Here is a 12,805-nt window from a genome sequence, read left to right as displayed (position 1 = left end):
TGAGAAAAGTGCCCTTCATCGTATATGAGGAAGAAGCTTCTTGACCTTAGTGTGGCCGGTTCTAGAGTGCTGATTGTTCTCAGCTGCTCTACCAATGAAAAATGCAGTCTCTCTGTCTTTGAGCATGCAGGACTCTTGTTATGGACTTAACCATTTTCTGCACATCCCTCACAGCAAGCAGTACTTTGTCTGTCATCTTTGTCCGTGTGAGTGTTGCTGTATGTAATATGTCTATCATCAGGTTGCAGGAAAGAAATTCAGCCTGTGGGATGACTTCCTCGTTGAGGGCAGAAGAAGTGGTCAGCAGGAAATGACCTTGGAGGATCTGTTCCAGTGTATCAGGGTATGGCCTTCTTATTTCTTTCAGCAAGGAAACACACTTTCTTCACAGCGGGTGCTGCTGAGTACACGCATGATTTTTTTTAAATTAACCTTTCCACCCCTCTACACAACATCCATTATATATCCAGTATAACCTGACTTGCTATTTTACACTTACCCTCTCAGAGAAATTAAAATTACAGTGAATAAGCATTAGAGAATAAAAATCTTCTTACTGTTGAAATTTGTAGTGGGTTAAAGACTGGCTTTGATAAGTAAACAGGTAATTGCTCCTTTTATTACTAAAACAATACTTTTGAAAATAAGATCTACAAATTCATGCAGTGAACAGTTTAACTGAAAAGCTTGTCATAACTGTTTGCATTTTCCTGTTTCTGCACTGTTTTTGTCACAGTTTTTGTACCTTTTAAGTCCTCTCAGCAGTTCAGATTAGAGCTGTGCTTTGGTTGAAGGCAACTTTGACACTGTTGCACTTTAACCACGGTCTGGGTTGTCCATCTTATCACCAGTAACAAAAGACAAGAGCAGCACATGATACTGAATTCAGTCCTCTACTGTGAGGAATGGCAAGCCGTTTAATTTCAGGATGTCACTTCCATCCCAGATAGAGTGGTACAGCTGACTGTTGACCTGAATGTCGTATCCTAGAATGCAGTGATGGAAAACCCATCCTTAACATCCCATTGTAACTCTTCCTGTTTTTAGTGCGATCTTTATTACTTTTCTACACTGTACATTTGATCTCTGAGTCACTGTCTTCATCATACGTATGAGATATGTTTGTTTCAACCAGAACATCTGAGCACAGCACACCCAGCCTATTTGTTAGGTGCTTGCAATCTTGCTCTGAACAGACATTTGGTTTATTGATGGTGTTGAATTTATTTTTTCTGAGGAAGCAAAGGGAAAATAAATTGGCACGTCTTCTCAGTGCTCCAGTTGTTTCTTTTAACCTTTTAACCACTGGGTTTCCTTAGTTTGCTTGTGGAGTTTTCTGAACTGCTGCAGACTTACAGCTCTGCAGACTGGTGTCCTTGCAGAAGGACATCAGTCTTTGTTACTGCGTGCACTCTATCTGTGTTTACTGTCATGGCTTATTGTGCTTATTATACTGTACTACAGATTTAATCTTGACTATTTGTCTTTGTGCAGGAAAAGTGCAACTTGAATGTCTGCAGTCTTTTCTATGGGAATTCTGTCTTATTCAATGGACACAAAGAGAGGCTGAAGAAGAGGTATGTCTTAAAACACAGATACAGTACAAACTGCCCATCACTACCTTTATGTGACCTTTGCTGCACATATAAACAGTCACAATAAGCAACAGTCTCCTGTTTGTTTAGAGGCTAATGAGGTGTTTCCTCCTAGCCGGTGAGGAGAGAGCATGTTGACACACTAACACGCATCACTAAACACAGATGACTGAAACTCCTCCTCGGGTTTCCTTCTGTTTGTTGAGGAAAGACGTTAAAGAATAAAATGAGCGTGACATTCTTTTTCTGCGTTTTAGAAGAAGCTATGGTATTTGACCCATTCAATGCTGCAGCAAATTAAAGGCATGTTTCATTAGCTCCAGGGTGTTTGAAATAAATCAGATGACTCGTGCTGCAAACTCTCCTTATCAGTTAAATAAAGACCCTGCAGGATTTTTCGATTCCTTGAAGAGAGTAGGAGGGAAATGTAATAAATCACTTTTCACCTCCAAACTTTATAGGCAATGGCTCACTGGGTAAACTGAAACATTCGATTATTAGTCCCGTCTGCCAAAATAATATTGTGAGTACTGGAAGCTCAAGTCTCTGGGGAGCTGGTGTTGTTGTTATGATTAGGTTAACCCACAGGGAGAGAGAGGTGCAGACTGCGGGCCATGTGGACAGCAGACCATACAAGATAAATGTCCTCTGGAGTATTCACTTCCTGTGCAGTCACCCTGTCCAGAGCTTGGACCAGTGAAAAGGGAACATAAAAACTTGGACAATGCATTTGTTATTGGGGTTAATTTTCTTCTATCTGCTAGTTATTAGTTATGTTTAAGATTTTTCATGCAATGTAAAGCCATGTGGAGATATATACTACAAAAGAGGTATTAGTAGGAGCACCTGATTAATAGTGAGAATATGTAGTTGTTCAACACAAACTTTGATTTCCACATTATTATTTAGAATAGCTTATGATTTATTTTTTTTTTTTTTTTGCAGGGTGTCTGATGTAGTGAAGGAGGTAACAAAGGAAGACATCCCTCCACATAAGAAGATGCTGGAATTAATCCCGTCATTTTCTGAAGACGAGGACTGCGAGTCAGTCCCAACGATCAGATACCTTTACTTGTGATACCATCAGCACAGTTTCAGTAAATATGAGTTTCATGGATCTGCTGCTGTGTAACAAGGGGACTTCTCAGGATCTAACATTTAAAAATGAACAGATTTTATTACCCGAGCTTGATATTTGAATGATTTTCTTCTACGTTTTTATTCCTCGTGTTTTTAAATTATTGAAATGGCATGATTTTTGTTAGACTGCATTCTTTGTTGTGTTAATGATCTATGTTTAAAAAACACTGATATATCGATTTATAAATCATTTTACGGAAAATGAGGAATCTTGGCAAACTGCACTCTTTTACCTAAAGTTTTGAGAAGTTGTGAAGTTGCAAAGACATACATGATAGATCTCGCACTACTGGGCCAGTGTTGGTAATTTGGCTTAAGTTAAGGTCATGCTGTGCACAGTGTTTATGGATACGGAAGATATACTGCCATATGTTCAGAGTGGAGAAGCCAAAGTCATTTAGCAGGATTTCATCTGTCCTCAGCATGCTTCTGTACATTCCCCGCCCCTTTCTGCAGCCTCAATGTTTCACTCCACACCCTCGCATTAACAGGCTGACATTATTAGCACGCTCTTGATGCTCTTGTCTGAATTTGATTTATATAAAGTGAATCAGCTCTGTAATTTTCTCTGCAACTACTTAATATATGTCTTCAACTTTACCTTGTAATTTGCATGATGATGCAATTTGCGATTACATTCAGTTGGAACAATAAAATGCCTCTTTGAGGAACAAGTTATTTCTGTGTATTTCATGAACAGACTTCAGTTCCCCATCATTTAAAATGTTCTTTCTCTGCTGGTATTGTGCATCCAGTACTGTGCAAGTCTCTTGAGCCACCTCGCATTTCTTTATATATATTGTTTCCGAGGAGCCAGATGTTCTCCAAATTTTCAAAGTTGCCTTGAGTAATAGTTCTTCAGGCTTTCTGAAGAGTTTTTAATTGGACATTGGATGCCTTTAACTCATTTTTAATTTTGTCCTTGACTGTTTTAATCCACATTACACTAATATATGACCTATTTCAGCGTAAAAAGGCACCTAACTCAATGGATAAACTAGTGTAGTGCCTACATATAACTGACAACTTAGCAAAGAAACAATTTCAATTGTATCTTTAGGCACTTTAGATACTAGCAGATTGTTGCAAACACAAAAAACATTTTGGTGTTTTTTGAATCTATGAAACAATGCCAACAATCATTCATTTGACATTAATGAAATTTTGCCCCAGCAAGCAGATTCCTGAAGAGCGTCTTGATGCATTCTCAGTCATCCAGGTAAGTAACTCAAAAGTTGATTCTGTTCATCTGGACATAGCGATTTCAGTGGGAGAAACATTTCGTCACTCATCTAAGTCACTTGGATGAGTGACAAAATGTTTCTCCCACTGAAATCGCTACGTCCAGATGAACAGAATCACCTTTTGGAGATTCCTGAAGAGAAATTAGCTGAAATGTGGTATATCTCTGCAAGATGTGCAGTGTGGGCTTCAAAGGAAATTGGACAAGTGGAGGACAAAAGAAAAAGTGACAGACGTACGAAAACTATCTACAGCAGATGAACAACATCTGAAAGTCCAGCAATAACTTGACACAATACCTGAGACATGTCTGGCTCTTCAGTTGATCTACCTTCTGTTTGCTGTGAAGAAGCCTTCTTAAGAAAGGGAAACAGGCAGAAAATGCTAAGGTATGCTAAATTACACAAGAACTGGACTTATAGTTATTGGAAACAGGTTTAATGAACTGTCATGGTTTGGGACTGGATTTCAGAGAGTGGTCAAAAGTGATGGAATTATGAACCCAGAAATGTATCGTCAGAAGTTGATCCACCATGCAATACCATCTGAAAAGCATCCGATTAGCTATAGATTCTTTTTATTTATTTTTTACCATGAGAGTGATGCCAAACACACTGCCAGTGTTGTAAAAGCATACCTGGATAGAAACACACATAATCCAGCAGTCACGAACCTGCCTCTCCACAGTTGCCTTATATAATGTATTTCCATATGCACGTGTTTCAATAAACTGGATCTAGTTTAGGCTTTCCTAGGAAAACATAAAGAAATGAGAAGAGGATCAAGACTTTTGAACTACACTGTGCAAGTTTTGATGCACACCACTCCCTTTTCTTAATCTGGTACAAACTCTGTGCCCTTTACACAGCTCCTAAACCTTGTTTTGTATTTGTTTTCTGTTTGTTTTTAACTAATTGATGTGATACAATAATTATATCAACGCATTTCAGTCGTTTTATGTCTGCTAAAAGTTGACACAAAATACTGCTGTGATGATGAAGCTTTAGGATGATTAAAATTATTTGAATGCAAAACATTGATTGTTTTTTGTACATTTTTAATATTCTTGTAGCATTTAGCACTGCTCAGACAAACAGGGACAGACAAATTTGCATTAAATAATAATACTAATAATAAAAATAATAATAATCAGTTTTTATTCCAAAAATATAAACACTGAAAAAACAATAGTTCTTTTGAAACGGGTGTCTGTAGGTACAGTCTTCAGATGTAGCCAATGATGTCATTGCATATGATGGGCTGCCGGCTCCCTGTCTTCATGAGAGCGGTGAACTGGTAAAAATCAGTGTCCAGTGTATGTAGACCTGTGTGGGACTGGTGAAAGAAAGGTTTGAGTCCTTGGAGTCCCACGGGACAGGACATTCGTTTAGAAGCCTCTGCACTCCTGCAGCCCTTGGTGGAGTCTCCTGGCCTCTGCCTCATCTCCACACCTTTGGACACCCCTGCAAGTTTTCGGCGCATGTTAACCAGAATGTCTTTGGCAAGACGTCGGCCTGCATTTGGTTTTTGTTCTGCTGGCTCAGGAAGCTCCGGTAGGTCCATCCAATTCTTTATTAGGTCAGCAAAACTGTTGTCACCCAGAACCAAGGGCTGTCTGTTCCTGCTGCGGCTCAGCAGCATTGTCGTCCAGTCCTGTTGCTCACTGGCCTCGAATGATGTCCAGCGCTCCAGACAGGCGTCTGATGTTGATTTGGGTCGGATACGACCAGAAGGTCCTCTGTTTGTGCGGAGACAGGCAGAAGAAGAAACTCGTATGTTTCTGGTTCTCCTCAGCACCACGCCTTCATCAGGCCAAGAAGCTTCAGAGTAACCTGAGTCAAAGTCCACACTCTTCTCACTGCTGGGAGAGCCCTGTTTCAGCCTTTCATGCTCCTGTTGCTCTTCCTCCTCTTCCAGTGGGCTGGCCAGGCAGCAGGCAGAGTCATAGGTGCTGGCTTCACTGGCATCAGAAGCACGCAGTCGAGTGAGTCGCTCTTGCTGTGCCCTCTGTTTGTATAACCGAGTGACAGCGAAAGACTGAACACATGGTTCGCTAAGTGGCCTCGGCCTGCTTATCTGCTTCAAATCCTGCAGGGATCTCCTCATGTACTGCATGTGGTCCCGGAGGCAGTCAGAAGAATCTCCTAAACACAGCTGCACAACAGGAGAGGCAGACAAACAGTTAGTGGTGCAAGGAGATTTTAAATAAAGTCTATTCAAAATTGACATGTCCACCAAAACTACTTAAGTAAAGACAAGCTATGTTCATTCGTTGCAACAGCCAAGAGAGCTCCTAGGCCGCTTTCCAACATATCCCATCATCCCCTGGCCATTCTAGCTATATCTTGAACAGTTCAGTGTGTTATTTCCAGGACTCGGCCAGTAAGATTTTTACCAGCTGAGATCACTGTGCTCTCTGGCCTTATAAGAACTCAAGCATTCCTGAAAAACCTCAGCTTTATGGAGACCATCCCATGCAATATAAGTCCAGAAAATGAATTAAAAGCACAGGATGCACATTTCATACTGGGGAAAACTCTCCCTGCCTCCTAAATTTAGAGCGGAAGTTGAACAAAGTAGAGCTTAGTCTGGAGTGGAGTGTGAAGGCTCACATATCCTCTCTGGATTCCCCTAGTTCACAGGATGTGGACTGGCATGTATTATAAAACAGGAAGTGACAGCAACATTTTGGAATTGCACAAAGATCATGTGCTCAGTGTTAATTAAACCATCTTCGAGTAGGCAGTATAATTATATTGATGAAAAAATCCTTTAAATTTTAATCTGCACTTTGATCATTACAAAAATGAAGAAAAAACTACAATTTACTAAGAGTTTCTGGGTCAGGGAGTTGCAAAAATGCCTCCAGTCTAATCCGTAATGCTATTGTTTAGTTTTCAGGTTCTTACAATATTTGGCTTGCTGAGCTTCTAACTCCTGTCACTGTTTGTCTTGGAGTACTAAAGGTGCCACAATGCCATGATGTTATCACAGCTGTGGGTGCTGAACCATTTGGCCTCTGGGGGAGACTTCATCTGACATGCAGAGACATCCACTGTGAGATTCTGTGGTCAGTCTGCCACTTTTAAAATGCCCTGTTCTTCTTGGCTGCTTTCACACAATGGGCTAGAAGTGATTCACCCAGCTGTGTGCTTTTGGCAAAGGCAATTCTGGTTTGAATTAACAGTGACTTGGTGGATTAAAGCACTATAAAGAGAAGTTGGTCAAGAAATAAAATAAAAACAAAACAGAAAATAAATGCCAAAAAACTAGGATAAGCCAGTGTCTTAAGAAAGCTTCACATAGTGGGTTTACCAAGGGGTTTGGGGCATTTGTACTCTTAATGAAACTAATGCTGCACCTAAAACACAAGTAAACTAAAGAAAAAATAAACTTACCATTGCTTCTGAGAAAGTGAAGTTCAAAGCCTGTGTTTTTTTTTCTGCAAAAGAAAAGAGAGTAGTGGATTAAGTTTTGAGCGTGTGGCAACTACCACCCTTCCTAAAAACACAGCGGTTTGCCAATACTCACCTCTGTATGTGGCTCCAAATGAATCGCAGCACAATCAACAACAACTCCTCAGACGAACAGCTGATCGGAGGTTTGTTCGCTCTTTGTGGGTCCTCTCTCCTCTGAACCAAATGAAGCTCCGTCAGCGGACTTTGTCGATGCTGAGCTTTTTGTCGCAGCGAATCAGCACAGCCCATTAAAAAAACCAGCCAATAGTGAGTCGCCTGAAATAAGATGCCCCCTGGAGTCATTTCAGTAGTTCCCGCTGTGCGTTTCACACCACACTGTTGGGACTCCACATCTGGAGCTCTTTAAATTAGACACCTGAGAATACTCAAGTCGTCCAATTGCTATTTTGAATTTTTTGAGCACTATACATTTCCAGCAGAGTTATTATAGTTTTTATAATCTCATTTTGACTGTTTGTTTTTTTTATCCGTTTAGTTTCCAGAGTAGTGCTGCTCGTTTCGGTTTAGTTGTTAGTGTTTGGAAATGTTTTTGCTATTTTCAGTGTTAATATTAGTCTTTTATTGTATGGAGGAAATATGCCAGAGACAAGATTTAGGAAGATTAGTATTAGCAACAAAAAATAACTCTGAGTTTTCAGACAAGTTAGAATAAACATGCCCGTTAAATACTCATGAGCTAAGTTATGATACAGTTTATTAGATTAACAAATACTAAAACTAAGGACATTACCTCTATATCCCCCCCCCCCCCCCCCCAACTTTACAAATAATTTCAGTTAGTTTAAACCTTTACTAAAAGTCTATTTTTTTATTTTAGTTAAATAAAATGTTTTTTCTTCCACGTGCAGTTTTAGTTATTAATTTAGTTATAATATATATAATGAAAAAATAATGAAAAATTGTGATTTCAGTTGATAAACAAGCATTTAAAATACATTTTTTAATTCTCTCCAGAATCGTGCAGGCTACTAAAGGCCTAAAGTCCCAGGTATGTATTGATAGAAATAAATCTACATGTCGCCACCTTGTGGATCTTTTCCACAAAGCTTCTTCAGCAATGCGTATTCACTATTCTATTCTAATGGTCCTTTTGAAACGCAAAATACCTTCTGGCATGACTACCGCGCGTCATTATCTCACCTCTTTATATGCTGACAACACTCTGTATTGTAATTCAGCAAAGTTTAGGTTGCAGTCGCACTCATTTCTTTGCTTTAAGTACCTATTACATGCTCAGTTGCAAGAACTAACGTGTAAAGGATGTATTAAAATAAAAGAAAACAAGTTTGGCTTATAGCTGCAGTTTGTCCGAATGGTATTTATATAGTCTTGTTTTACCAAAATACTTTTTAGTTTAGTTGTATGATTGTCCTTTTCTTCTCAGTTTTTTGTTGATGTCTTTTTAATCAGCAAAGTGCTTATTCTATATTTTAAAGTTGCTCAATTCATTGTCTTTAGTGTCCTTCTGCTAGTGAACTGGTTAAAAAAATGAAGAAACAAAATAAAGTATTCTGAATTTTCCCTTAACACATCACACAGCAGAATCAAAGATCATGTGACCAAACCTTTATTTACGTTTAACAAGTGAATGACTTTTAATGTTAACAAACAACTATCATCCATTTGTCTTGGTATTGTGGTGCATCCTAAATGACAGATTTTGTGAACTGAAGTGGAGTAGAAATAGCCCTAGTTCACACTATGAAGATAGCATGTCTCTAAAGAACAAGTGTAAACAGATATCAAGGCACAAACATATGTAAAAAGACTTGGATTGAAATAAAAAGTACAGAACGATCCATGTTAGGAACAGACATAACCACTTAAAAATTTTGCAGATATCTTAAAAGTGACACATAACCATTTATGTTTTGTTTCTTTTAAGAAGTTACTTAAGGAATGTTAATCAGTTTGTGGGGAATACAAGCTAATCTATGGACAAGTCATGCAGAACAATGCACTATAGTACAAGAGTGAATATTGATTCTGTGTAAACATTGTACAAAAAACATTTTCCCTTCATCCATTTTCATTCTCCATGCTTGTTGGTTTTCTTCTAAAAAATAAGTTCTGTTTACAGTCAAAAGGTTCATAAAATGCCAGTTAACATAAGTTAATAGAATTTTTATAAAAAAAGGTTCATTTGACTTTATCCTTTTATTAAAATGCAAAAGTAAAAGGCAAAGTAAAATGTAAACCTAAAAGGAAAACACAATAAGAGATCCAAATATAAAAGAACGCTCAATAAGTCAAATAAATACCAAGAGGTTCCCCAACTGGTCCACGAAAATGGAAAACATGTTTTTTGTTTGTTTTTTCCCCCCAGTGTTTTGATTTAGTCGTTTGGTATAATGAGATTGCAGGTCTTAATTGTGTCAAACTTTACTCTTACAACAATCATTTATTGAAGGCCAGTTGGCCAACATACAGTTACACAGTTTCCAAATGCAATTAAAAAAGCAGATCTTTTCATGTAAGTGCCTTAATTGTTATTTGATTGCTTTTGTCAAATTAGAAAGTTCTCGGTCATATATGTGTACAAGTAACCCCTGATAAGGAGCAGTAAGCTATACAGTATATAAAAACAATAACAACAGATCAGACAGATAACGTGATGGTTGCAAAACAGTGATTGTTAAAGTTCTTTCAGGTTCCCCCTCTAGGAATCAGTTCTCTTATGGTTTTCATTATGAAAAGCAGTAATCATTCATGGCTATTGCAGTCACTCATGCAGTCTGTGTGCGTCGGGTTTTGTCCTGCATGAAAAGACAAACAAGTATACATTCTTTAGACAAGTTAATGTACATAAAATAAAATGAAGAAAAAGAAGCTCCTGTTTCACGTTTGACTTTCTGATTTCTAGTGTTGATTGCAAATTAAATTTTTAGTGAAAAAAATTGCACAGATCTTGAGAAGTTAAAAAAATGCAATGTAAAAAGTAATTTCACTCAATTTAAATCACATTCAAATAAGTCACTATACAAATTCATGCTGAAAAACTCAAAGTTCCCAAGTTCTGTCTTCCCTTTAATTTTCTTTTCAGCAGACATGAACTTAATTTTGTATCACAGCAATGACATTTGTCTTACTCTGGATAATCCACTGTTTACTATTGCCGAACAACAAGGCAACCCACTTGATGCGCTCAAGCTAAATGATTTTTGCCAGCTTTTCTTACACATTACTTAAGCGATGAAGCATTAAATTAAAATGTTGCCAATTTATTTCTTCACAGTGATAAATTATTACAGCTCTAGACTGAATATTAAGTTGTGCCAGTACAGACAATACATAGCTGATGAGATCATTAATAGGCCACCTAAATGACAACCCAAATGAAAATACAATGAATAACAGCCCATTAGACTTTACGGTAACATTTCTACCCACTCTGAAGCATACCTTTAGAAAAGACCACAGTCTTTTAGGTTGTTCTTAATAATAACGTCAGTGACAGCATCGAAGACAAACTGCACGTTCTTGGTGTCAGTGGCACAGGTGAAGTGGGTGTAGATCTCCTTGGTGTCCTTTTTCTTGTTCAGGTCCTCAAACTTGGTCTGGATATAGCTGGCAGCCTCATCAAACTTGTTGGCGCCTGTAAAATATGATTTAAGAGACAAGGAAGCAGTTTATTATCAAGTTGAACTTTCTGCAGAGAATGATCACAGATGCAGTATCATTCCTGATGCTCCGCTGTGTACCTCCGTACTCGGGGAAGCAGATGGTAAGAGGGCTGCGGGTAATCTTCTCCTCAAAAAGATCCTTCTTGTTGAGGAAGAGGATGATGGAGGTTTCGGTGAACCATTTGTTGTTGCAGATGGAGTCAAAAAGCTTCATGCTCTCATGCATTCGGTTCTAAAGAGAATCAAAACTGGTCATGGCTCATGACTTTCACTACAGTGTAACAGTTCATCAGCGCTGCCACCAGGGGACAATGTTCTTCTATATTATAAAAGTGAGGACAAATATTTCAGGTACTTCACAGCATCTCTTGGCCAAATGTCTCCTGAGCACTTTCTTTAAGCAATTCAAGAAATTGGGGTTAAATAGTTCATGTGCTATAACTTGAACAAATAGCTATTACGTCTTTTATTGCATAATTACACTTCACAGTGAAGCTCAATGAGCTAATTTTACAACATGGAGCTGACTATCATTCAGCCATTATAAGGAGGGATGGGAAATGGTACATTCCTTGCAGTGCAATATAATGTAATGTATCACATACTGAAAATGAGCCTGAAAGCAGATTTATGAAGCTAGTAAAGTGATATCATCCATACAGAAAGAGGCTCACATACAAGTACACATACACACAAGCATAAGAGGGTGGACTTTTCCTTACCATCTCCTCGTCCTCTGCCAGCACCAGGTCATAAGCACTCAGTGCAACACAAAAGATAATGGCTGTTACTCCTTCAAAACAATGAATCCACTTCTTTCTCTCTGAGCGCTGGCCTCCCACATCAAACATTCTGCCAGAGAGATCAAACAAAAGAGGTAAATTGTGTGTTTGTGTGTCTATATTTGGGGAAGGAGGTCACAATAAAAAAAAAAGGAGTAATGTGAACCTAACAGGGGAAAAAACTGCTATTTCAGGAAAAGTGCTGTGAATGAAGGAAGGGCAAACTTAGAGTGACATTCAATGCCAGGAAATAAATTGGCTTTCATGTAGTTGTTTGGGGACCAAAAATGGTGAGGAGGTGGAGAGACGTCTGTCACATAATTTATCTGATAAAAGACTGCAGGGTCAGTGCAGGATAGAAGAGGCAGACAGGGTCCATATTCAGAGTAAAGCTTCAGTTAATGGAGATGCTGAGACTTGATTAAAACTCGCAGAAGAGAGGTGTGAGAAAAGCCTACGGAAAGATGAAAACAGTTCACCAGGACAACTACTGTATACATATATAATACTGGAACCCAAAATGAAGTTTCGACCAGACACAACGTGATCTAAAGCCAGCCACTGTCAATGGTGACAGCATCGGCTTCATTAAGGTGAATAGAGCAGAAACAGCACAAACGTGGCTTTTTTTGTATTGATCGCTTTCATGCATTATTTAGCTCAAATACTGAGGCTGTAACACAAAGCAAATATCAGAGATTATCAGGAAGCAGGTCACACCAAAGCCAAGTGGATACAGTTGCCTTTTTATTACCGTACCCATAACCTCTTAATATGTATTAAAAAGTGCATTAAAATGTGTTGAGACCCAAAAAGACAAAGAAATCTGCAAAAAACCCCAAAAATATAGCTCATCTTTTTTATCTACCTGCCACTCTCTTTCTCCATTTATACCCTTTGCACATTTATATAACATACTTTACATATTCACTTTACATATCTAT

The 12,805-nt window shown here is 38.5% G+C and overlaps 3 protein-coding genes across 4 annotated transcripts in view; 1 reads left to right on the top strand and 2 right to left on the bottom strand.

The window, feature by feature from the left end:
* The window catches only part of uba7 (ubiquitin-like modifier activating enzyme 7), a 33,295-nt gene extending 29,882 nt beyond the window's left edge, over positions 1–3,413 (top strand). Inside the window, exons 22-24 of the mRNA XM_082532533.1 lie at positions 242–343; positions 1,495–1,577; positions 2,541–3,413. Of these exons, the coding sequence (XP_082388659.1) occupies positions 242–343; positions 1,495–1,577; positions 2,541–2,673 (318 nt within the window). The 3' untranslated portion in view covers positions 2,674–3,413. The remainder of the gene's footprint in view (positions 1–241; positions 344–1,494; positions 1,578–2,540) is intronic.
* Positions 3,414–4,867: 1,454 nt separating this feature from the next.
* Positions 4,868–7,769, bottom strand: LOC309707178 (PAK4-inhibitor inka2-like). The gene is made up of 3 exons (XM_082534329.1): positions 7,509–7,769; positions 7,376–7,418; positions 4,868–6,131 (listed from the first exon to the last, which is right to left on the bottom strand). Exons 1-3 carry the CDS (start codon positions 7,736–7,738, stop codon positions 5,202–5,204), a joined length of 1,203 nt encoding a protein of 400 aa, XP_082390455.1. The 5' UTR covers positions 7,739–7,769; the 3' UTR covers positions 4,868–5,201.
* A 1,238-nt stretch (positions 7,770–9,007) lies between these two features.
* Positions 9,008–12,805, bottom strand: part of LOC309706220 (guanine nucleotide-binding protein G(i) subunit alpha-2) — a 49,509-nt gene continuing 45,711 nt past the window's right edge. For both annotated transcript variants that reach the window (XM_082532534.1, XM_082532535.1), the window contains 4 exons: positions 11,802–11,931; positions 11,158–11,311; positions 10,859–11,051; positions 9,008–10,212 (listed from right to left, as the gene is read on the bottom strand). In XM_082532534.1, coding sequence (XP_082388660.1) covers positions 10,861–11,051; positions 11,158–11,311; positions 11,802–11,931 — 475 coding nt within the window. In that variant the 3' untranslated portion in view covers positions 9,008–10,212; positions 10,859–10,860. The remainder of the gene's footprint in view (positions 10,213–10,858; positions 11,052–11,157; positions 11,312–11,801; positions 11,932–12,805) is intronic.

This window comes from Aulonocara stuartgranti (assembly GCF_965226115.1).
Source record: "Aulonocara stuartgranti genome assembly, chromosome: 5".
NCBI lineage: Eukaryota > Metazoa > Chordata > Actinopteri > Cichliformes > Cichlidae > Aulonocara > Aulonocara stuartgranti.
The sequence above is the reverse complement of the archived record's forward strand: the minus strand, read 5'-3'. Positions and strand labels throughout refer to the sequence as shown.